Source organism: Musa acuminata, chromosome BXJ2-7, assembly GCF_036884655.1.
Source record: "Musa acuminata AAA Group cultivar baxijiao chromosome BXJ2-7, Cavendish_Baxijiao_AAA, whole genome shotgun sequence".
NCBI lineage: Eukaryota > Viridiplantae > Streptophyta > Magnoliopsida > Zingiberales > Musaceae > Musa > Musa acuminata.
Window position 1 is genome coordinate 6,962,477 of NC_088344.1, and position 26,764 is coordinate 6,989,240.

General features: G+C 37.2%; 2 protein-coding genes across 2 annotated transcripts; one reads left to right on the plus strand and one right to left on the minus strand.

The window, feature by feature from the left end:
- Positions 1-1,649: 1,649 nt before the first annotated feature.
- Positions 1,650-2,801, plus strand: LOC103991221 (NDR1/HIN1-like protein 6). Its single transcript, XM_065116644.1, has one exon. It carries the CDS (start codon positions 1,815-1,817, stop codon positions 2,598-2,600), a length of 786 nt encoding a protein of 261 aa, XP_064972716.1. The 5' UTR covers positions 1,650-1,814; the 3' UTR covers positions 2,601-2,801.
- Positions 2,802-3,460: 659 nt separating this feature from the next.
- LOC103991222 (WD-40 repeat-containing protein MSI4) lies at positions 3,461-25,360 on the minus strand. The gene is made up of 15 exons (XM_009410585.3): positions 25,105-25,360; positions 21,713-21,776; positions 19,993-20,079; positions 18,850-18,912; positions 13,379-13,444; positions 13,212-13,286; positions 12,918-12,993; positions 9,167-9,380; positions 9,001-9,082; positions 7,524-7,597; positions 7,256-7,367; positions 7,099-7,173; positions 4,998-5,074; positions 4,059-4,158; positions 3,461-3,910 (listed from the first exon to the last, which is right to left on the minus strand). Exons 1-15 carry the CDS (start codon positions 25,248-25,250, stop codon positions 3,788-3,790), a joined length of 1,434 nt encoding a protein of 477 aa, XP_009408860.2. The 5' UTR covers positions 25,251-25,360; the 3' UTR covers positions 3,461-3,787.
- Positions 25,361-26,764: the final 1,404 nt, after the last annotated feature.

Sequence of the window (26,764 nt, forward strand, 5' to 3'; positions counted from 1 at the left end):
GCAACAAGCGAAGAGTGTACCGATTGATGTCCTCCGTCGATCGAACCTCGGAATGTCTAGTTGTATGAGATTGTGGGAACTTCATCGACTATTGCTAGGATCGTGATTAGGCCACTTGCCTTTGGCTTCCAATCTGTGCAATCTTGTGGCTGCCTTCTTCCGCTCCTTATTTATTACGACTGTTGTGGGTCCACGATGATGGTAACATGATCCTATGGTGGGACTGTGATTTTGAACTAAAGACCTATCGCATTTGTAGTAACGGTGACTACATGAAGCATGTTGAGGTTGTTGTTGATGACTTGCTCAGTGAGGTTTGCACGAGGTAAGTTACCTGAGAGGCAAGCCAGACATCAATACAATCCAAGTGGAAGATGTGGTTGCAACGAGGGAGGAGGAGAAGCTCCTCAGTGTCATCGAACTCGTTGAGGCATACTGTACACTTGAGCGCCTCCTTCTCTATCTTCAGCCCTTTAACCTTAGAGTATACCAGTACGAGAAACGTCTCGAGGAACTCAAGGCTCAACCTTACTGCCGTCGAGAGTGAGCACTTGCGACATGACAGTGCTACCATAATGGTCGACTATGAAATTTTAATTATGACATAACAAAAGAAAACATAATTGGGGTATTAAAAATATTTTTTTATTTATCATTTTGGTATCATTGCTATATGTGCCTATATCTTTTATCGGTAAAGCTGATAATATTATGGTAAATAGGATTAAATGTTTCACTTACATAATTATAAGGTTTTCAATATAAAATTTTTAAATATAAAGATCGAGATGTTAAAAATGTCTAAGGATAGGTAATCTATAATTAGCCTGATGCAAAGAGACATAGTAGAAAATAACACAGATCAAATTACTTATATCTTTTACCTTAAATAACTATCTATATATTTTAAAGAAATCAAAATGAAAAATGGTCTGAGGACTATCAAAAACAACAATGAGAACTCTCTTGCTCCAATGGACGGGTGCTAGAAAATTTATTCGGACGGATTGACGGACTTCAATAATTCATAGAATAAACACAAATTATATTTTTTATTTATATTCTTTACCAATTTCAGAAATTTTATTTACATACTACGCAACCTAATAATTATTTCATAAAAATGCAATTAATCATAATTAAGACGAGATGGTTAATTCTCCAAACAACAAAAATAAATATTTAATCCCAGATTTTAAGCTTTTAGAAGAGATCATAGTTGTCGTCACCAAAATGTTGAGTTAGGGTTGACAGATATGGTAAGTGGTTTCAACCTGTGCAAGTTAAGCCACAACTCTAACACCCTATGATCACCACCGTCCATGTCCTCATCATTCGCTTTGTGATTCCCGTCAATTCCTCGTCTAAATAATTGTCCATCCTCTTCATTTCCTTCTTTTATGGCTTCATTCTCGTCATGAGAATAATAATAACTTCGACCATACCCCATGTTCATAATGTCGATGGGGAGCGCGAATCTTGGGGTTCTGCTTCGTCAACTACTGGCCGTAGGATCGTAATCGGACGAGTGTCTTAGCTAAACGCAAACCACGTAGCACGGATCGTAAAGCACAGGTAGGTAGTTATAAACCGTGTGATCGTGATCGGACGACTGTTATGGTTTGAGGAAAGAGCTCGTGTGATGCCAAATGCGGTGGGCCGGTGCGCTAGCTTTCTGCTGCTGCCGCTCTTCTTCTTCTTCTCCTCCTCCGTCACGTTTCTTCTTTTCTCCTTCATTAGTTCTCGCTTTGGCCTCGCTATAACCTTAACCCTATCTCGACATCCTTAGGAGCGGAGCGAGGAGGAGGGTGGCAATGGCGGACCGAGTCTACCCTTCCGCGAAGCCTAACCCGCAACCTCCCAGCGCCAACAACAGTGGCGGCGGAGGGAGGCCGCCCTCCTTCCCGCCATCCAAGGGCCAGACGTACTGTGCCACCCGCCAGGCCTACCGCGCGCAGCCCCGAAAGCTGCCGCAGCCGCCCCGCCGCCGCCGGGGCTGCTGCTGCTCCTGCTGCCTCTGGCTCACCCTCATCATCGTCGCCTTCGTCTTCCTCGCCGCCATTGCCGCCGGCATCTTCTACGTCATCTACCGCCCCCGCCGCCCAACCTTCGAGGTAGACGGCCTCCGATTCTCCGCCTTCGACGTCTCCGGCGCCGGCCAGCTCACCTCCCGCCTCGAACTCAACCTCACCGCCTTCAACCCCAACCGCAAGATCGTCTACCTCTACGACGCGGCCTCCATCTCCATCTTCTCCGGCGGGGTCGACGTCGGCGACGGGTCCTTCCCCGCCTTCATCCAGGAAGCGAAGAACGCCACCCTACTCGCCGCGGCGCTGTCGGCCCCCGGCGGCCAGACGCTGGACTCGATGGCCGTGTCGGATCTGAAAAAGAAGACGAGGCTGCCGCTGGAGATCGATGTGGACACCAAGGTCGGGGTAAAGATGGGAGGTTGGAAGACGAAGAAAATGAGGATCCAGGTTCGGTGCGAGGGGATCGACGTGGGCGTCCCCAAGGGGAAGGCGGCGCCGGCGGTGTCCTCCCCCACCGCCGCCTGCAAAGTCAAGCTCCGAGTCAAGATCTGGAAGTGGACCATCCCTTAGACCGAGCCCTTTCTCTCACTCTGCATCATTACACCGACCGGTGTCACTATAATTACCACGAAACGGGCAACAGATCAAGACGATACTTGATTAAGATGTTTGCGATAATTATTGTTATTGTACTTTGGTCGTTTTCTTTAACCGTGTACTGCTGTAAGATGCGGACTAAAATGTAATGGATTGAGCTGGAGATTTGTGCAATGGTGCATGCGGACATGATGGGAAAGCGAAGCTTCCGTGATGAGATCGACCCTTTACATGTCCTGTGAAGCGGGGAAGATAGTAGTTGTAGGCGGCACGCGTTATGACAGCTGGAAATAAGGTTGTGGTTGAAAAGGAGTCAAAGGACTATACAACTGCGTGTCATAGGGCTTGCTTGCTGAAGAGAGGTCCATGGGACTATACAACATGTCGGGGCCAGTTTATCCCATTTTTCTTATTAATTATAACTTTATTTCTAACCAAAAATTATGAGATCAAATCACATGATAATTGAAATAAATTATTATTATTATTTTTTTTACAAAAGATAAATGATAAAGACTAGGATCCTATAATATACTATCAAAATCGTTAACAACTAAACTACATAGCATCTTACTCGAATGATTTCTGAATCAACAATTTGAAGGGATACGCTTAGACTTCGCATTGCAAGCACTTTTGACACGGCTATCACGTGGACAACCCCATGATCATGTCAACTACTTTTATTCTTATTTATTTCACCCCTTTTAAAAAAGGAAAGGCTATAATAATCTTAGGCAGTAAGTATGAGAGGAGTAATTGAAAAACAAAAGGCATGTATACTGGTAAATATGGACCAATTAGGATGAAGTTGGTCAGTTACTAACGGTTCATTGGCAATCTGATCTGGTCCATTACAGTTATCAAAAGATCTAGTTCAACATTTTCAGCATAATGTTGACTCGATTACAATTTTTCTGATCTCACGGACTGGTCCGATTCTTAGATATCCTGTCTCGTCAAAACCATGGATGTCGGTCATTACGATTTTTACCGTGTAGTGAATCCCAGTGGCAGAAATCCAAATACAAATGATGGACAGTATGATCTAAATCAGGCTACTCGTGCCACCCGCAGAGCAACTGGCTTCACCTCTTTTGCATCAAGCGACGACGTGACAAAGATCATCACCAGTGCAATGTCGAAACCACATGACTCATTTAGCTGTGGAATGAGCTCACCAATTGCTCATTCAGTTCTTCATCCTCATGCCTGTACCTCATCTCCAGCTCCGCCAGTACCTCATCCTCATGCCTGTGGATCAGATCACTCATGCGCCACACCTGCATTAACCACCAACGACCCAAATTTGTCACAAAACTCAAGAGCTACTGGACAAAAGAGTCACCCAAATGGTACAACTACATGGTCAAGGCAAACTCAATTTGTTAAATCATCTGATCTGTAGTGTCAGTTGAATGTTAAAAGTACCTGTAAAGTCCCACCTCCATTGACTCTTGCACAATCATCGGAAACGCTGGCTATGGTCCATGGTTCAGTTGCATTCCAATGGAAGTCCACAACTTTATCCCTGTTGTGTCAAAATTGAATATTTATAAGTCTGATTGCAGATTATTACAAAACCTGAAACGAGGAACTATAATGGAAGTCCAAAACTTTATCCCCAGTCAACTTCACAAAACGAGGCACCATAATTCTCCAAATAAAAGTTCTATTAGACCAGCACAGACCGACTGCTATTTATCAGTCTGACCAAGCATTGGCACCAAAGCATGTTACTTGTTATCACTTGATATGCCTTCCATTTTGGTTTACTGCTTGGTATGTTGCAGTGACATTGAACAGAATAAATTGGTCTACTGCTTGGTATCTCTATCCTGACAGCTTGCTGAAACCAGTATTGGATGGGGTATTTAAAATTGTGATCCTATTAGCTAAATAAATTTCTCAACCCATACTGACCATAGGACTCATGAACCTTAGAGGAACACAATGACACCATGGCTGGTGATCTCACCCTGAATCTAAAAACCTTCTCAAGCCTTCCTGTGGGATGATCTCTTTCATTTTTGTTTTGAAAAATAAAAGCCCAGGCCAGAGCTCTGGTTGGGTGGAGTTTAGCTTGCAGGCATGTCAAGGATGAGTTCAGACTCCAACTCAAACTGGGGCAGGAGCTTTACCTGGTCGTAACCATATCTGACCCATTTACGTGAAAAATAAACAGCCAATCATAAACAAAAAGGAAACATGATTCCTTGTATACTATTGCCTAAAGTTTAATGGACCAAAGCAAACAACAGCAGCCAAAAACAGACTAGATGGTAACCATAGGCATTCAAAAGCCTTGTGTAATTGGGAGTAGCTACAACCAGAATTTGCTCAACAGCAGGACAAACAACAGACTCATACCTGTGCCCTGCATGTTGAAAGAATAGACCAGGCGGGGCAGTAGGCGTTCTCAGAAAATGTTCATAACTTGCGCCAACCTGAAAAGAAGGGGAATAACTTCACCAAGATGTAAAACTTCAATCATGCAAATGTCATCGGCTAAATAGTGATTTCTCTGAAATTCTCGTGAAGTGTACAATAATATTGATTGTCTGTTTAAACATTTCAGAAACTATGAAATTATTATGGAATACGAGTGAGCTGAAAACTAGATAATGAAAGCTAAGGAAGCATCATCTCATGTCTAACGAACATTATAAAAACCAAAGTTTTCAGGCCAAATTGATAATCTACTCTGGGGCATGACCTACACTACTAGCAAAGCCTAGAAACCAAATCATTCAATTCGCTAACCTTTTACATGATCATCAAGCCAACAAAAAATGGATTCCCAAAGCATTTCAAAATAGAATATAAAGCATTAATCTCAATATGAATGTGTTTTGAGTACATGCATATCAAAATTTGACATATTTGATGTTTCTGAAATTGTTAATTTTTGGTGCCCATGTATTATAGGTCTATCCACAGTTACCTGGAATGTTGTGCATTTCAAATAAGAATAAAAAACATTAATCTCAATTTGGATAATATGCACACCAAAATTTGACACTTTTGAAGTGTCTGTACTGTTGATAATATTTTAGGAGATATAGTATATGCTCATCTTTAGATACCTGGAACCTAAAATATGTCAGATCATGGGTATGGGTTGTAGGATAAGCTATGCCACCTAACTTGATTGATCATATGTGGGGGTTATGACTAATTAATTTATTAGTTGGATTGTGGTACATGTAGGATCAATTATTTAAGTTGCTTCGTATATTGTATAGCAATACATTGTTTTTACTAAGTACTTAACTATACATCATGATGGATCAATAACAGTGGTAGTTTACCTCCTGTTGATGAATTAGAGAGTAAAAATCTCAATTTTATTGTTTTTTACTGGTTCATATATGCTAAATTGATATTAATAAGGTTACCCCAAATTACCATAAAGATCTGGGATGTAACAGCATAATGAATTGAGAAGAGGCAGTAACATAGAAATTCCAAGTAACTAAAGGCTTAAATTTTTGCACCACGGAAATGCCCTGAGTAATACTTAAATAAAATTATTATTCATTCCGATTTAAGAAAAGATTAAGATATTTTAGGGTGTCTTGGGTCCAGATCACAAGATCTAGACATTTGAACAATGGTTGAAACAAATAATTTGACTTTCATCTCAGTATCTTCATCTTAACTACAATAAATTTTCATGTGCAGTTTCTGACTGGCTGAAAATTCAAACCACAAAGTATTAGTGTTTGCCAACGAAAAGGTTAGTGCAGTTCACTCTGATATTAGTAAAATAACAAAAGAAGATAAAAGACAATTAATTTATATCTTTCTTTCCTCCAAATGCACAATGAAAAAAAAGACTCCAGATTTAATCTTTTCATATGCATATGGGCAACAAGATCTCTCACGTTTTACCGTAGGATATAAGAACCCCGATCTTGACTCCTAAATTTGGCTGATTATATTTGGAAGATTTCATTCAGAGGAAGTTTAGTACGTTTAGTCCCACATCAGTTGATGAGTAGGGGAACCAGTACTTTATAAGCCCCTAGCATCACCATCTATCCTTAGAGGTGCCTTTTGGGGCTCACCTCAAAAGGGCAAAATTGTGCGAGCTTACCCAAAGCGGACAATTTCTCACGAGCCCTCAACATGTAAAACTATTAATTGACTTTGGTGGTTATAGGTTTTTAGGCGGCTTTTCATGAAGGTGGATATGACATGATGTTATCAGTCAAACAAACTGTTAAGTTTACGTACAGATACTCTCCTCGACAAAAGATAGAAGCAAACAATATGGAAATAGAAATATGATCGACAAACCTAGCAGATGGCCCCATGCATAATGGTCATGCTAGTCCAAAACAGTGATGCTAAATATCCATTTGGCAAAATATTTCTAAATATGAAAGATTATCCACTAAGGTAGCAAGATCATAATCCTTAAAAAGGTCAATATCAAGAAATTTGCTATCTTTGTGCAGTTAAATACCTTTGCATAGTCCCAAATGTTTACGAGATTATCCTCTCCAGCACTTCCAAAAACTGATGATTTATCTGGAGACCACTAGAGAAGAAATTAAATAGCATTGAGGTGGACATTTCAACTCCTAAGTTCAAAGATGCACAAAAAAGGAAAATATTAATGCCTGCACACAAAGAACAGCGGCTTTATGATGTTGAAAAGTGTGTAAAGATGACCCTGCACCACCAGAAGTCAGGTTGCGCCGGTCGAACATTTTAACAGAAGAGTCTGCAGACCTGCAAGTATCAAATAATAAGTTAAATTGACATGTTTTTAACTTTTATAAGCAACAATAACAGTGCATTCACAGAAAATTCATTGTGTTTAGGACACAGCTGAAAAGGTGAAGATATCAGTAGAATCCAGTTGAACACTTTGGCTTGTTAAAGTACCCAGTTAAGAGAAAATTTTCATCATGAGGACTCCAATCAACACAATTAATGTCACCATCATGAGCTTTCTCAACCTGTTCAATGGCAAAACGAAATTAGGACTCAGCGAATAGCATGACTACAGACTAAATATATTAAAATTATGAAATATATGATAAATAAGAATAATATCATGAACAGACTACAAAACCATACTACTTAAGGTGGTAATTCCTTTATGACACAGCTAGCAGCTCAATCAAATGTAACTGTAGACATTCTGACATGCCACTTTACAATCATTACATTTACATCAAAATAAAAAAAAATTCAACAGAAAGACAACATGCCATATCATATGTATTACACAACAATATAAAAAGGAAAGAAAGAACAAAGAAATGAATTATTCAGCAACTGTGAATGACATGTTGCTCAGTGATTTCAGTACCTTGTACATGGAAAAAAAGAAGTTTTTAGTCAATACATACAACAGCAAAAACTGAAAGAAGAATAGGTGTTCTGTGTAAATCAGCAATCACATGTGAGAGTACGTGCATATATGCATGCTAAAATGGTATAATCAATCTTGTTTATACAGTTTCTCCAATACTCAATGCTCAAAAAACAGATTTTCACCAAGAAAATACTAAATAATGCATTTGTTGGCACTAAATATCAAGAATTGAGGTGCCACTAGCGTTGTCTGGATGCTGAACGCTAGCACAGTACATGACATGTACATGCCAACACAATAAAGTAGCAATAAAAGAAAAAAGGGACAATGGGAAATAGAAATAGTATCAACAGTAGCAAACTAGTAATAAGTACTTACCTTTCCTCGCCTTGGGCATTGTTACACTCCTCTTGCCTCCATCAGGCAACTTGGAGCAATTTTTTTATATATTGTTGCAGTAAGGTGATGCAAAAGTGGCCAATATATCAATAGCTGAAACCCTAAATTAAAAAGTGAAGCCTAAACCTTTAGACCATTCTTTTAAAAACATAAATGCTCAAGTGACATGCTCAAGACCAAAGATTGTCATTCTGATTAGTATGGATCAACCTACCATGCTAGAAGGTATCAATAGGCAACATGCCGATCCATGTTGGAGGTGTAGACACATGGCTATTCTATCATGTGCCAATCAGTACAGGGGCATGCTGACTGATAACACACAATACCATGTATTGCTAAAATGGTACAGCCATGCTCCTATACCATAAAATATCAAGCCTTGCCAGAGTTCACAGTGTCACTTAAGCCATATATGTTTAACTTCATTGATGATTAAGTCAATTAATGTACAAATGCAAGAAATTAGCTGTGCATACTATTGCTAGTAGAATACATGGTCTTTCTTGAAAAAACTGATTCCCACTAATTAAAAGAGAAGTTGGCTTCCACATTGTATAAAAGTAAAAAGGAAAATTCCAAATTAATAACGAAGTTTATGTAAGGTAGTTGAAAATGCATCACAAGAAAAAACATTTGAACCTTGAGGGCAGGACTTCTCCCAGCACGAGCATCCCACAGAATAAGGCAAGAGTCATCACCTACGCTACAAAATTCCTGTGGACTTAAGAATAACAATGACAAAAAGTTACCACAATTGTGCATTATAATCACATTATTTTTAGCAAATTAGTAACCATGCAATTACCTAAAATGGCAGAACTGCACATCTTCAACAGTACCTGTATGCCCATGGAATATACTTCGTGGTGCAACAGTTGGACTGTCTGAAATCTTATCTTCACTGGCGTTCACAGATTGCATATGGCTCGGGCTTCCCATGGGCACCCCAAGAGACGTAGTATTTGCTAAAGAAGATACATGATCACGTATACACCATAAAACCACTAAATTGTCCCTCCCTGCAAAAAAATGAAACTTCGATCTCAAATATGGAATAAAATCTGCTATTAGAGAAAAAGAAACAATGACTTACAACTATAGGTAGAAGACCCAAATTTGACCATGACTAATACTTTCCAAGGCAATAACATGATTGCACCCACACATTGACCTAATACATACACATTCAAGGCCCAAACAAAAATATTGCTAGATTTCATATGGTTTCTTTCTCCATCAAACTACAACATTTGACAGCATATTATGCAAGATATTTGCAAACCACAATTTTCTGATAGTTGACATGCTTAATTTGATACCCATGCAGTATCTAAGCCAGCATACAAGGTTTGGATCCTAAACAAGACAAACTTATGCCAGGCACACCAGCTAGTTTCACTGAAGTCTTATCTGAGCCAAGGTTGAAAACAGTAGCATGCATAAATGTGAACATAATTGATCACCATTAAAATGGCAACCATATCACTCTAGTATCTTTCTCGGCCATGCACAGCTTCTGCTGATTAAAGGAAGCCATATTAGCCCAAAGGCTAGGTTGCTGAACTTATGCCAGGATCACCAACAAATTTTACTAGAAGTCTTGGCTCAGCCAAGGATGAGCATAGCAGCGTGCATAGATGCGAACATGAGTTGACCACCATCAAAATGTGAACCATATCACTTCAAAATCATGCTCCCCCAAACAGACCTTGTTTGCTGTCTTAATGAAAGGATCTACTTCTGTTGGGGAAGCTACATTAACCCATAGGTCAAGTTGCTGCAACATCAGCATTTCCTCAAATGGTGCAATGATGTTATAGCGCAAACTCTCTAATGAGCTGAAATAACCTGAAACAATTTGTGTATTTTGTTGGTTAGAAACTTCAGATTTTTGGCCAATATTGGTCGAAACAGATCGGATGCTACAAAAATTAGAACTCCATATGGATGTACATTTATTTACTGGATGTAGATTCAGATAACCTTTGGAATAAGGATCCAGATCCATATAGCCAGATAAAATTTGGATCCGAATAGGCAATACTTTAGATCAATCCATATTTGACAGTGACATTTATGGTTTCTGTATTCAAGCCAAGGATTTAACTCCATGTTAAATACTAGTTTTGTTAACCATTCAAACCAGTACAACACCAGCACATATAGCTGTATCAGGACCACACTGCCTTCTATCATAAAAAAAAAATGTAACAAAAAATTAAATACTGATCAGGACCAACTCATATGGTCCAATACTGGTCTTTCAACGGAAATTTGATTCCTCGGTTAAAGCTTTATTTGACATTTACAAATTAATCCCATCTACCGAAGTGATCTTTTCCGTGATAAACCTACTGTTGTGTGCATCTTTTTTACCTATACAAAATATTTAGTAATAAACTAGTTCTTAGAAACTCAATTCATATGTTATCTGCCTAGAATCTGATCTGTATCTGTATGTCCTCCACATCCAATTTTCTTCTCAAGTCTTGATGGTTGTCAAACATCTGATTTGTATCCATATGTCATAAATCCAATACATATTTTGTATTTGAATCTCCATATCTGTATTATATCCAATCATATATCTATAGTTCGTTTTTGCTGTGTTGCACAAATATCGTTCCAAAATTCAGTATCAATCTAAACTATCCGAGTATCCATACCAATATTCATACTCACCAGTTAAAAGAGGATATAGATATTGCAAATTAGAAATACTCCAAACAAAAGAAAAAAATGCTAGTTTAAAGTCAGTGTTAATATGGAAGGCACCCAAGCTAAAATTTTCATCATTAATAATTCATCCACCAAAGAAATTCAACTGTTAACTTGAAAGACAACATAAGCAAAGAGAAACTCTATTATTCCAGAGAAGTATAATAAATTTACGAGTTAATCATCAAATTATAATATTAAACCATGAATCTTATAGGATCCCAACAAAATACAAGAACTACTACATGCCCTTGACAGATGAATTTCTGTATAAAACATATCCACTGATGATGTACATCTCAAAAGAAATATATATATATATATATATATAGATCAGATGGAGAATTGGAGATGGACATACTATAATGTAGGCAGCCTAGTTAATTAGGATTATACCAAGTCACCTCCAATCAGGTCAGTCAAAGAAAAATAATCAACACTTATCATAAGATATATCATAATCTATTATTTATTGAACATATGTAAAAAAGACATTTTATACATTCTCCATTGATACATCAACCACAAGATATACTATAACCCGTTTCATAGCATTTTAGCATGTTAACAACTCAATACAAGACTTCATTGTCATGACACAAGCTCTAGAAAAGAACCTTGAATTACTTCAAAGCCAGTCAATCTTCTCGATACAAGGCTCCAATGTCATTATAGAATAGGCATGAGAAACAACCATGATTTAGTGATTATGTCCCGTTTTCAACCTTCTCTTAAGTACTCAGGTCAATGATGTTAGCTACTGCAATCCAAGCGTTAATTGACTATAAGAATGTTGGCGACAGCACTGTTAGCAGATAGATGATAAAATCATAACCACAATACATTATCCAAGAGTAGTTCAACATGGAAATTTGAAAATGTCATAGCATGGATACTCTCATTGGTCATCTCACTCACTGAGAACCTGACATAAATACAACTCACCAAGTCGTGTCACATTGAACTCCATATTTCAGGTGCTCACGTCTATTTTTTCAATGTGCAAAGTCCATAGTTATCAAAAGAATTTAAAAATCATTTTAAATATTCATATGCTCAAAACCAGATCATGTGTTTGGTTCATATCTATATCTAGATGAAAGGAATAAAATTCAACCAAGGATTGGCACCGGTTCATTTAGCATAGTACTGGTTGATATTCAATTTTTTTCACTTTATCCTGTAATACTGAATGTTACAGGTCGATATACCGCATGATATATAGGTACCATGTCAGGTCCAACCAATCACCAAAACCACCTTTGGGCTGAGATGTAAATCCTTGCATGAAAGTATTTAAGCTCAATGAATATTTATTATAGTACACCTTAATTTTCTAGAGGGGCCATAAAATATATATAAACATTGTATATTATTTGCACTTGTCTCATAATTAGAAAGATCAGCATGTTCAAAAGCCTTATCACAAAATTCTCGTTTCAAAGAAAAAAAAAGAGGAAACCTTTTTCTTCCGAAGTAATAGGATTACCATGTAAGAGTACTAGCTGTAGAAACAGTAACTACATGCCAACATAAAAGTTATTTAGCCCTACCCAAACATTACATAAATGTGAACCTCAGTTAATTAACTAACATATTATAGAGATGTGTCATGATGTTCAATACAAGAAGGCTACATTTAGATGAATGCACTAAGCCATCTAATAAAATGTACCAACTAATTCTTAAAAGGAAAAGTAAATTATTTAGCAACAAAAGATAAGTATATCATACCACTGAAAAGGTTGGAAAAATGCAAACACATTTAATGAAAGTGGATAAGTGAACAAGGTTGCGATATTTAAAGGAATCAAACTTCACTAAAAATTAGCTACAACCTCCAGAAAGTACAAGGGCTTCATAATTGCACATGGCAAGAGCATATTCTGCATTACTTTGATGTCCTGTTAATATCTGCAAGATCAACTGGATTATGAGTCAAAGTACCTGCTTAGACAATTCAAATTACAACAGAATGAAGTTTAGTAGGAAACAAACTAACTGTAAGATGCAAAATGCTCTTTGAATTAAATAATTAAGAAAAAATAAATTAACAAATTAACTATCAGGTTATGATGGATGAAATCTAATAGAACTGCTTTGTAAAACTTGTAGAAGTAGGAAAAAGAAACCAAATTTGGATGGGAATCTGCAACTCCAAGATCATCACCACAATCAGGCTGTGCATCAACATCCCAAATAAGTACCTGTGCCACCACCAGGAAGACCAACCAACATTTCATCTGACATCAATGAAAATCAATGAAAATTATCAATTCTTGAATGTAATAAAACATACTTCAGGACTGTCAGTGTGTGTTGCAACTATGTTACTATTTTGAGGAAGTTCTCTGATTCTGTTAACCTGCAAAATATAAGACATCAATGACACTTGTTTTTAATCTCATCTATTAGGATAAGAAAGAATTAAGCTATGTCACACTACTCAGTCTGATCTAAGTGTCAATCTTTGGACATATGAACAAACCCAATCAAGTCAAATCAAAGTTAAAGCCAACTATCGTAATCAAATTTAAAACTAACACTTGCTAACACAAATATGATTAATAGATCTGTCTTCTTGGATCACATTCATTGATTCTGTTGCATGTGGTGCACTCTCAAGCAATGACCAATCATATGGTATAGCAATAATACAGTCCAAAATTCCAGCCCCTTAACTTGTCGACCACTAGATTTAAATGACACAATGGACCCAACAAACCAGCTCAGCTTCATCTTCTTCCCCATACTCATTGAGATTGTCTTCTGACTTCTTGCCTCCGCTTGGATGATTGCCATGCTCAGGTGACAGGAAAATCTTCAATTAGGGCAAACCCATCAAGTAGGACAATTGTGCACCAAGTGATCTACGGTCTTCTTATGGTTGGCTTCAACCAGAACAGATTCATGATGTAAATACTCCAAAGGCCTTTAACTGAGTCTTCCATCTTTTGTAGCTTGTGAAACCTTAATTGTTAAAATTATTCAAATCTAAGAGGAAGAAATCATTGCCACATCAAATTCAGCTTGACCCACATAGTAATTTCTGAAACCAATCTTCTATTGTCTTGTTGTCAATAACACCAAATGAAGGCTGCTCCCTTCATTTTTCCAATAAAATTTTCACGTGATTGATTTTATCAATCTTGACATCAATCAAGATCCAACTGACCTCTGAACTCAGAAACATTTAGTTCATGCATTTGTCTCCTCAAGCAACCAGTGCCTCACAAGTAGGTATTTCTTCTATTCTAATGGCTCGCAACCTCAGCTTCTTGAACACTAGAATGTCCTTTGTCCATCAAAGGATTGCTAGTTTAAGGTCCAAGCTCCTAGATAGTTAAATCATCTCACCATCAGTAGAAATTCTTTCTCAATCTTGTTTCTTTTTTCCAGAAAAGAAGATAATATATAAATAAATAAAAAGATTACACCTTGTGCTCATGATATCAGCATACAAAACACAGCTAAGAGGTGTAGACCAATCCCCTCTCCAAAAATATGAGGGCTTTGTACTCCTAACAAAATTTGCCAGCCAATTGGCACACCTATACCCTCGTGGTAAATGTGGGGAAGTTTGTAAACAGCAAATGAATTAAGTAGTGAGAGAGTATTCTCTAAAAAGATTCAACATCCTACGTGGAGGCTCAATATTGTTACTGAGCATTTGAATATCAGCTTCAACATCAATGTCCACCTCAATCCTTCCAACACCAGCTTGCTTTACATGAAAAAGGCCCTCATTGGCATCAAATAAGTCATTATAGCAATATCTCTGTTAGTGATGAAGTTGCAACCTGCAAGAAGACATTTGCCATCATTATCCCATATATGCACCTTCATGAGATTGATAATGATGGAAACCATCTGCATTAAATTTCAACTATCTTGGTGTAGGTTTGACCCAAGAAAACCAAAATCTGAATTGTCCCACTTTGGATCCCCTCAGATGTTTTTCCTGTAATGCAATTAGAAATGCAAGCCACGGTTGTGAAAAATATATTAGTAATTTTGCATCCAGAAAACCATCTAATTTCTTTCACAATCTTGTTAAATCTAGCTTTGTGGACCTCCAATGATTGAATATTTCAAATATTTTCTCTTCATTAGCCATCTGATCCAACTCTTTCCCATTCCAGAGTTCCGCACCAAAAACCAATGGAAAAAGACATTTAAAATAGGAAGAGGTAGATCACTGGCTCTAATACTAGTTGATACAAATAGGCACCTGTGGATAAATAGTGTAACTGCAAAGTTTTGAAGTCCTAACTTGTTGCAGGTAAGATGCGGATGAGGTGGCCCACAATTCCAATGCTGTAATATTAATGTCAGATCTGGAGTAAACAAGTCTGCCTTAGTGACCAACAAGCTTTGTGTTCACAGGTGTAATTATTGCGTAACATCAGATTCTGATACTCCTGAAGGATGTTTGCTTGCTTTCCTAAAATTCAGAAGTTGAAAATCTCGTCTTTGTATGATTGAACTTGCTATGGATGACTTTTTGACCAAAAATAAAAGAGACAGTAGAGAAAACAAAAAATGTTAGAAAATGATTGTCGCTTACCCACAAAATCCATCTCTAATTCCTTGTCTGATAACTAAGTTCACAAAAATCCTTTGTGCACTTTAAACATACTAAAAACTTGTTGTTTCAATATCTTCTCTTGCTATCATATATTATTATCAACCAGCGAAAATGCTATATTTGACGTGCGAGAAGGATGAAACTAGCTCGGATTAATTCAAAAGTTGACGTAAAATCTCATCTTTGCCTGATAGAAGTTTCCAACAACTGGATAGCAGTCATACATGCATAAAAAGTCATATACTACTGAAATTGTTGATTCAAGTTCTAGCAGGCTAAAATTTGTAACTTCAAAAGCATTGCATCTTATGAGACACATCTCACGTAATTTAAGTTCTATTGATCTTCTTGTCTTAATGTTTATTGGCTTCTTTGTTGTTGCACCTTTTTCCCTTGAGCCATTAGTTTTGGAAGTGATCCCTTGAATATCGACATCGTTGAGCCTTAGAAAGTCGACTTTGGGCCCTCCATTACTGAAAGACAGGCTTTGTATATGTGCCACAATTGAACAAGCATTTGTTGGTGATAGTCACCATAGATTATTCTCTATCTAATCTGAAATTATGGTCTGTAGTTGATACAATAGCAATAACAAGCCGTAATATCTCAATTGTTTAGGGTCGACCACACGGATCTTTTACCTCATTGAGTTATGAAAAAGGTAATATCTTTCGATTAAATACTTATTTATAATTTGTTGTTGATATTCACTTGAATTGCCTTACTCAATTGTAAGACAGTAAGAGTAAGTAAAGATGAAATATATTCAACGCTAGCTAGCATATATGAGATATCAACATACTGAGCAAGGCACCACTATAGCTATGAGAAATCCACAAACATAAACTATCACTAAATTGATTCTAACAGAAATAATACATTTTCAAGCATGACCTTTGGACCTCACATGATCTTGTAAGAGTTGTTGCAGGGAAGCAAATATTGTCCTGCCAAACAAGAACACTAGAAGTCTCAAAATTCAAATCCTAATAGCAAAATAATTTGCATAACCTATATAAGACCCATATTTGGACTCTCAAACAATAAATAGACATAAAAAATGAGCACTTGAAGTTCCCTAAAATATGTACTAAATTTAATGAGCAAGATCTGTTCGAAAAATCAGAAAAGAATAATCTAATTAGGAAATACTCTTGTAAGCATTACACAATCGACCAGCCACTGTCCCAACAAAAACAGTAGTCAATTGATGTCATCCAAGAGTTTGACTTGCTTGGACCTAGCTCTGAGTCAGTCAACCCTTGCTAGGATTGGCCAAGGCGGGTCTAGCCACCCTGTAACAAGAATCTCATCAATTAGGGATACTAGCCTAGTAGTGTAGTTGTACATCAAGTGATATCCTCTGAACACTACAAACAGAAAAAGAGAGTAAGTTTACTCAATCCCCTAATATGGATGTCAAGGTAACACTTGGATCTGGTTTATATTGAGCAGAAGTTGCAATTCTCTTCCTTCCATTAGCAATCCCCTCTTACATTTTGCTTCGATCTCCAAACCATCATTGTATAATTTCTCCATGATCACATAACAGCCACTGTTCCCTTGCTTTGTCCATGATCACATAGCAACCTCTGATCCTTGCACTGTATTTTACTATTAATTCCACATTTGAGTGGAAAAGACTTGTCTACATCATCATTTCATAAAATTGTCAGCATACACTTTGATTGAGTCTTTCATCTAGCTGTTAAAGTTGTTCAGATTTCGGATGAAAACTCTATGTTATAATAAATTCTTCATGAAGTATGTAGAGATTTCTTGGAGCAACCTTCTGCTCCCATTGAGTTTACAAAATAAACTGAATCTTCCCGAAATAGTTAGTTGGTATCACTCAGAAAAGGATTCAAAATTGAATAAACAATCAAGGAAGATGTTGGGGTCACCGGCTTCTAAACACACAGAAATCTAGCTATCTAACTTCATGTGCTTGACTCACTACGTAGTCAGTATTTCTGTGTCCTTCTCGGACTGACATCTTATGTTCTAATAGCTTGACACCTCACTGATAAAGAAAACATGAGATAGGATATCAAGAGAATAAAGATTAGGAGAAGCAGACCAAAAGGATCCTGTTCAGCTAGGAACGGCAACAAACTTTATTTCTATTCCAGTTTCAAAAAAATGATTTTTCAGTAAGGTGATTACACTGTTATACTAGTCCTATTACCATATGAATATCAATAAAGAACTAAGCTACCGACTAATACAACTACTATAAGCTTATCAAGACTACTGATATTCAAAGTATAATTATATATCAAACTCTTTGAATATAAGTACTAAACAAAGGATGAACCCGGCACAAGAGACTCCCACCAATGCAGGGTCTAGGAGGTAATGCAATCATATTTCTTTTCACTAACACAATCAAAGTTTAAAATCTAAGAATTGCTTATTAAAATTTCATTAATAGATTTGTGTTATCTTGAATTGTCTTACATCTCAAGAGACAACTAATCGAGTGATTCCAAAAGATACTAAAGTCAAGATAGGGGAAGTAAAGAGACCAAAGCAGCCCTCACCTATCTGCAAGCAGCAGAAGAAACACAAAAGGGAGTTGGCTGACCCATACCACAACAACCAACAGTGTTTCCAACAAAAGGAGTGGCCATCATTTTATTGGGTGCGGGTGCAGCCAACCCTTGCCATGGCCAACCACCCTCAGGCCACCAAAACAGGGAGCAGCCAACTCAAGCAAGGATTCCACCAACACTTCTAGACTGACAAAAAATCGAGTAAAATATCAAACTATGAGCAAAAACAAGATATATATATATATATATATATATATATATATATATATATATATATATATATATATATATATAGATAGAGAGAGAGAGAGAGAGAGAGAGAGAGAGAGAGAGAGAGAGTCAAGGACAAGTAATATGACTTTGGTAGCACATAAGCTATACATCTGCCAGTAATTGTAAGCAGAAAATGCATGTTTAGCTACTTGCTACTTTATTTCCAGCATTGGTACTATTAGTTTCCCTTAGTTCAGTTATTAGTTCATAGTTGGAGGACCTTAATTTTCATCCTAATGAGTTAATTAGGATGAGAATATAGAAATTATCAAAGAAATTGATATTAAGTCCACAAATGCCAATCAATAAACGAATAGTAGATGCAGATAATTTTGATTTCAAAAAGGTGTTTACCTCACCAGGATGAATAATTGTTTTAATCTTTTTCACATAGGGAGATTGCGATTCTTCATCAAACTGCAAAATGAAATTACGCTTACATAGAACATGATAAATTCAATTATCATAAATTAGCAGAAACAACTTAGCATGAACATCAGATAGAAAAAGAAAAGGATAAAGGAGAAATAACTTGATAGAATACTTTCATGTTTACATCTTGCACATGTGTGAACTTCACTTGTCACTTCTTTCATTAGATTTAGAAGTGGTAGTCTTAAGGTAATAATAATAAAATTTGCAGTGCTGGCTTGGGAGAAGGCAAAGTAAGAAAATGCGATGAGACTTAAATATGACGGATCGAGAATATCACAGTTGTAATACAACCAAAATTACAAAAATATCCTGTATAAGCATAAATCAAGAAAATAGTTATTCAAAACTGCTAAGCCTCAATCTTGTGCTTAATCATACTATACATGGATAAACATAGCATGAATTCATTCAAGAATTCTATAAATATAACAATTCTATTGCTTACTCTTCCTCATTATGGTATCCAATAAAAGTGAACTCCAATGGGATGACCGTCTGTCAAAGGTAAACCATCGTGTCTGATATGCAGTTTCATGACCAGAGTAAAAAAACAAAAAATCAATATTTTCTCCACAAGCTAAGACTCTAAATTCTGCCAAGCATTACAACCACAATAAACAATAATTTTGCAGTTCCTGCAAGTCAACCAGCTTGATTCATCATGGCAATGACAATGGCTTCTCACCATGACTAAAAAAGCAAAACTATGCTTTTCACAAAGAAACTCTTGTATTTAAAAGAAATAAATTCATTATGTACATGAGCGAAGTCTGAGCCAAATGAAGATGCAATAAAACTGATGTTGTGGAAAACTATACAAAGTTCGATACATTACCTAGTAAACCATAAATTAGAATAAAAATAAAAGCATATCAACTACAACCAACCTACATGGTCCAATACTGCTCCTTGGTTGGACTCGTAAATACTACTAGTCCATACTGACCGGTAGAAAAAAAATTATTCCTTGACCCAAGTTTTGACATAAGAAGTCACATAACAATTATTGAGAGGCTCAAAATAAAACATTTAAAGCAACAAACAAGCAACAAGATAGAGTACCACAGATATGTGCTCTGCAGCTGCAGTCCTTGGTTTCACAACTTCACAGTTTGCTACGACAAGTGTGTTTGGATAAGTTCCATCAGTCTGAACAATAGAGAATAAATTGTTAAAAGAGCTGATGAAATACATGAACTATCTTTTACTCTAAAGAACACTGCTAGTAAAGTCAAACTATGAAGACGAAAAAACGATTAAAATATAAGACAACATCATAAGTACATGAACAAGATGCACACTTTGTAGTCCAGAACACCATATTCATGTGAGTGAGTGCTACAAAATAAGAGAAAATCAAATAGATAAAAAGGAAAAAGATAGCAACGATTAGTTGCAAACAACATTAATAATGCGTTAAAGTGAACAGCTATTTTTTTTAATATTCTCTCCACAGTGCTCAAACAAAACTGAGAGAAATTTGGCAGTAATTGTTAAGTAACATGTTAAGTGAAATATTACTAGAACACTCTTCATTTGAGCGTTTGATTCACCATCCCAAATGAAAGTCCATCAAAAGAGCGAAGCAGGTAGAGAACATAAACATTTGGGCATAAAGCGCAAAATTATGATTAGTCCAACATATGCATTATGATTCTATGCAGGGGCACAACCAAATTTTTCACCAGAGAAAGGTTATATAGAGAGGATAAAGTTATAACGATCAGATAATCGTTAAAATCTCAACAACTCAGATTCTGAAATGATACTGATTTTGCTCTTATCAAGGTTGATGGTATTTATACAAATGGAAATTTCGAACTAAAAGAGAGCAAAATGTCCTGATGCCTCAACAGAAAGGGATGGCATGACTTGTAAGGGATTCAATTAAGAAAGAGCAATCCATAAAAGAAATAGATTATAGATTAGGAAAATATTTAGTTACAAGAACAAATCAGTCATTACCCACTAGTACATTGTGAGTTTTGAACAATGGGCTACAGTATCAGAGTAACACTATGGGCAATTAAGATAATTGAAAGAAATGAATACCTACAAAGCTAGATTATGATACTCAATATCAAATAAAGATTCTCATTTTGTTTGTATGGGAAGGCTTGAAAGGTTTTTTAACTAATCGCAAGCGTAACTATGTACCTTGTGAGTTAACTTTAACTACGACACAACTAATGCTACTATGCACAAGATAATACAAGTGCAATCATTGGCAATGACTAAGCTGATTCTTATCGTTTGGGACTATATATGTAAAATAATGCCTATAAGGTACAACCACAGTAACCTGAACTAACATTATATGGTTCCATAGGTATGATTCAACAAATGCCGACAATGATGTGTATCAAATGCATGCTGATGCACAATGGAGACTCAACTATACCACTTTAAGCTGATCGATAGTCTGACACTTTAAGACAATTTCCTATAGGGACAAGAAAAGTGGAGAATTTAATGCCCATGACACCACCCTGAATATCACAACTGAGATTTTGTGATATAAAGAGTGGGCAATGCTTTACTTCCTTTGTATAATGTCTAATATGACCTATTATTTAAAATTAACTGCTACACAAACCCAGATTAACTAAGCCAGAGTAAACAAATGTGATGGTATTGGTTGAGGGACATTCTTTGGATTTGATGCAACCACTTATGACTAGATAATTTTTTGCTTATACTTGCCAAGCAACCAGGAAAGCTAACAACCAGAATGAAGAAATCCTTGTACAGCTAAAGTAACAGATTATCAAAAGTAACTTGCCCGTTCAGAAAGATAGAGACGTTGGATGTTCTTATATGCCTTTTCCTCAAGTTGTTGACCCCACCTTACAGTAACAAAAACGTGAACAAAAATGGGTTAGACTTTAAAATTTGACATATTTCTAAAAAAGCAAAATTCAAATTAGAAAGAACTTTCACAATGTCAAGGCCATTGATATAGCCATAGATTATAAACTAGTTTTCACACCAATCTATAAAAAGGAAACAGGGAATAAAAGGTTATGCACATGATATCAAATCACAAATATTGTAATTGTTAGAATTTAGGAAGAAATCTAAAAAAATGATTGACTTACAAGCAAGATTTCTAGACAAGCATAACAAAATAAATTTTACATTTGAACTCAAACAATACATATCTCTGCATCTTCTAGAATGATTAGAGTCCATGTTCAATGCTTGATGCAGCATTGATTTTGTAGGGTTAAGTTATAGCTGCGAATAATTATCATAAAGGACATGCCCAATCCACGAGGTTCCCTCCAATATAAGGTCCGGTGAGAGTCTATGTGTGCAATCTTAACTTCTAAAAAACAACACTATGTATTCCTGAATTGACTTGGAAGCACAATATAGAATTAATCAGCATTCAACTTCTAAGCTTTAAGTTGATGTCTTTTTGGTACAACTGGCCAACCCCTTGCTTCCACTACCTTTAACCAAAATATCTATACATATACATGATAAATCCTATTGTTCCTTTTATTTTTGTACTAGAAAAGCTCCTCTTAGTTTCACCAACAAGAAGATCAATCAAGCCAATGTCAATAATACCCTCTTTCCACCCTTTCTCTACTTCATTTAAATTATACACACAGGCGCGTGCGTGCGCACATACACACACACACACACACACAAGCACACGTGCAAATGCACACACACACACGCACGCCCCACACACGTATAAACATGACATGCACATCCATTTCTTGAAATCACCATCAAAAACCAAGAACCAAGAATCAAAACCACAATTTCCCAACTTCACCATTTATCTCAATCAGGCACATCATCAAAATCCACTTCCTCCATTATTATCTCCATTTACGTGGAGAAGGAAAAAAAAGGATGGCATGCATGACTGATTCTTGATATACCTACAGATTATAGGTGCTTAATGTACCAATCAACATCAACAAGGAAAAAATAAAAAACTTATACACATAATACTGAGTCACAAATGCACCTTTTTTCTTTATAGTTTGTATGAGAGAATATAAAGAATAATTAACTTATAGACAAAATTGTTCAAATACTGTATCAGAGCAAAAATTACATAAAAACATGGATTGCAATACATTCTGGTATGATATGGTATGGACATTATTTATCGTTACAACAAAAGACCGATAAGCCAAGCAACTAAAACCAGCCTATACATGACCGACCGACATAAATGATATTGCTTGACAAGGATTGAAATTTCGCACCGTACTGGAATTTCGAAATATGCTCGTATGGTAAGGTACTGTATACCGAGCAGTATATATATATATATATATTTATTTATTTATTTATTTATTTATTTATTTATTTATTTATTTATTTATTTATTTATTTTTATTTATTTTTTTTTTTTTTTTTTTGTTGCCTCTCTTCGCCCAGCGACGCCGATACTCTTCTCCTCGCGCACGGATGAGAAGTCGCCACAGACGAGGAGAGCAGTGCCGATCTCAGGTTTTCTTTTTTTTTCCCTATTTCTTTCTTCTCCTTCTGCCTCTTCTTTCACCTTCACCCTCTTTCTTCTCTCTCGGTCATTGTCGACTCCCTCTTTCTTCTCCCTTGGTCACCGTTGAATCCCTCTTTCTTCTCCCTCGGTCACCGTTGACAATAACGGCCTCAATCGATGCTACTGCTCGGTAGCGGGTGGTCCGTGTACCGATCTACTGATGGACCGGGCGGTATCATTCAGTATTGCAAACCTTGCTGCTTGGTATACCCTAGATTAGGCCATGTACAAGTTTATATTGGGTGGTTATCTTACCCAAGGGACGAGGCTACTCAACTAGCCGTTGGGTAGCCATTGAAGCCTTTGTGGGGTCTATAAAAAGCACCCACACACCCATTCTTCCCCCTCACACACTTTCTCTCACTCCTGTTCTTTCTCACTTTCTCTTTTTCTCTAATCTCACTTAATACTCACTTCATTGAAGATCATTAAGGGAGGTTGATTTCTGCAAGAAGAAGAATAAAAATCAAGATCTAGTCCATTTCCTCTAAAAATTAAAGTAAATTTCAAACTTAATCTCTAGGTTTTAAGTCTATGTTTATTCTTACATGCTTAGATTAATTTTTGAAGTCTAGACCTAATTTAGGAATTTATGCAATCTCCAGATTTGGTGGATCTAAGATAGATCCATGAGGATCAAACCTTGACACATCACGGTCCTAAGCCCATATAGGTACAAGTCCAAACATGTTACAGTGCATTTATTGTTTTATAATCTAAATTCAGTTTATATATATCTAATCCAATTGTATATAACCAGAAAAGGGGAGAAAAAGCCCCTAAAATATGTTTTTTTCTTAACTTTTAATCTTTGTAGGAGATGTCTGAAATTTGGTATGTATAGGAGAACACTGTTCTGGCTCGGTACAATGCCACTCCAGGCCAAGACTAGTATACGACCAGTACACGAGATTAAAAATCTTGCATTAGAACTTGCTGATGTTGTGTGTTTGCAAATTAAACTAACTTCGGAAGCATAACTTTGCATTAACCAGATTATGTTCTTCTTTGGAACACGGGTTGTCTATTCCTTACCCCTATCCATGACCAAAAAGATCCGTTACAAACCCTGCTGCCTTAAACTCGGAAGAGAGACCGAGAAAAGAACAAAAGAAACAGAACATCACTCCTCTTCAACGCCAAGAAACTCGATCAAGCCAGCATCATCAGGATTCACTTTCCACCCTCATTATACTACGTCCAACTTCTGACGAAACACAACATACACATCCATTTTCTCAAATTCAAAACCCAGAACCAAGAACCGAAACCTCACTACCCAAGAACCAAGAATTGAAACCTTATTTACCGACTAAACAAAGGAGAAAAAAAAAAGTAGAACACAGCATATTTTATCCTTTCTTGATGTCACCTTCGACTCGAACTACGAAACCCGGAGCGAAACCCCTCTTACTGACTACAAAAGGAAATTCATATAATAGACCGATGTTTCCAAGATCCGCTCCCCCCACTGAATCCTAAAAATAAAACACAAACATCACGGCATGCAGTTATTGCCGAAACCCTAAATCGAACAAAATATTGATAGACAGCATATCAGATTCCCGAGAAATGCTAAGAATACAAGCAGTCGAAACCCTAACGTGGGTCAGAAGGAGCGGGGGGAAGGAGAAGCTGCAAACCGGCAGGAGAGGGAGGGCCAAGAAAGGTTGTCGTTGGTGAACCAGTCGTAGATCAGAGGTATGCGACCCTTCCACTTCAGGTACCCCTCGTCCTCCTCCGTCAACAGCCGAGACGCCAACTTCTTCCTCCGCCCTTTTACCACCATTCCTCCCAGCTCAAGTCTTTCCCGCCCCACTGCGAATGCGAAACGAATTCAATCAGCTGTCCGAACGCCGAGGCCAAGCGGCCAAGTCAAAGGGGGTGGAGCGGACTCCTCTGTCGCGTCCCTGCCGTTATGAACCTTATCATCGTAACGCCCGAAACGATATTTTAATGAGACGCGTGTAACGTTACAACGCAGTTCTCGTCCGAAACAAGTGATTGTAACGGTGTGTGGCCGTCCGTTAAGGACGATTTAACCGCCGAAACGCAGTGACGTAATTGAGCTCCGAATCAGCCACCAAAATGTCCGAGCAAATCTTTCCCTACCCGTCAATCTCGTCTACCTCGCGCGTGATTGGGACTCACATGGGGCCCATTGTTTCTCGGACACTCAGCAGTAAGGTTTTTGAGTTACGACTGTCAAATTCGACGGTTTCGTTAGCTCCAACTCTAAATTCGATGAAATCGATATCGTTGTTTTGGAGTCGGGTCAGAATTAGATAAATCAACATTATATTTGTTTTGCTTATGATTGTCATCTTCTCTAATAGATTATGAGAGGGTTAATGTTCAAGATCACAATCCATATATGCCAAGTTTTTACTTGAACTATGTTGAAATTTAATGAGCCCCCCTTGTTTCTGTTGTACATTGGCTGGTATAATTATTATCACGAATCATAAATGCGATAGGGGAATGAATCATTGGTAAGCTATTAATGTTGACAAGCGTCATCACAACAGCAGGAAGGTATAATACTATTAATTGCTATGACAGGTCAAGACAGGCAAATGATAGCAATTTGATCTCTAAGCTGCAAGTCAATGCTACTGCCGGACCAGTTCTGTTTCCTCCATAATTGCATCAGAAACATATAGAAGAACAAATTAACATTGTAGATGAAACATCAAAGTCACACTTTGATGAAAGAAACCTCCAGTTCCACCTTCCTGAACTCACTAGGTTCTGAGACACACAAGCAGAGCCTTGTGGCAATGTTAAGTCACTGAATCAACCAAGAAATGAGATGCATCCACCCATGACATATCTTTCTAGCAACTTTACATTACAATATAGACACATATATGGTGGTTGGTGTTCATGGATCTCTTATCTTCTCATCATATTTCTATTGGGTTTAATTCCTTCATGACCTCATCAGAGTTGGATTCCATAGTCTATACCCACAGAAGATCTGCTAATGCTTCACCTTCAGAATGGAGATGTTACCATTTACTGGAAGAGCCACACTGTTACTGCACAATCCATGATACAAGAAGCTCTTCTTTTATCTGTCGGTTTCAGAAAGCCAAAAGATGATCATGCGAGGGGAATATTCATCATGATGTTATCTTTGTTCTTTACAGCTACGAAAAGATTGCCATATCCTTGCAGACAACAAACAAGTTCTTGTTCTCATGGAACGAAAACATGAGCCGAAGAGATAAGTTTCACGAGGCTGTCAGATTCACGGCCACTGATGTGCGTTAGGCTTGACGAACAATAATGCAAGAAAAA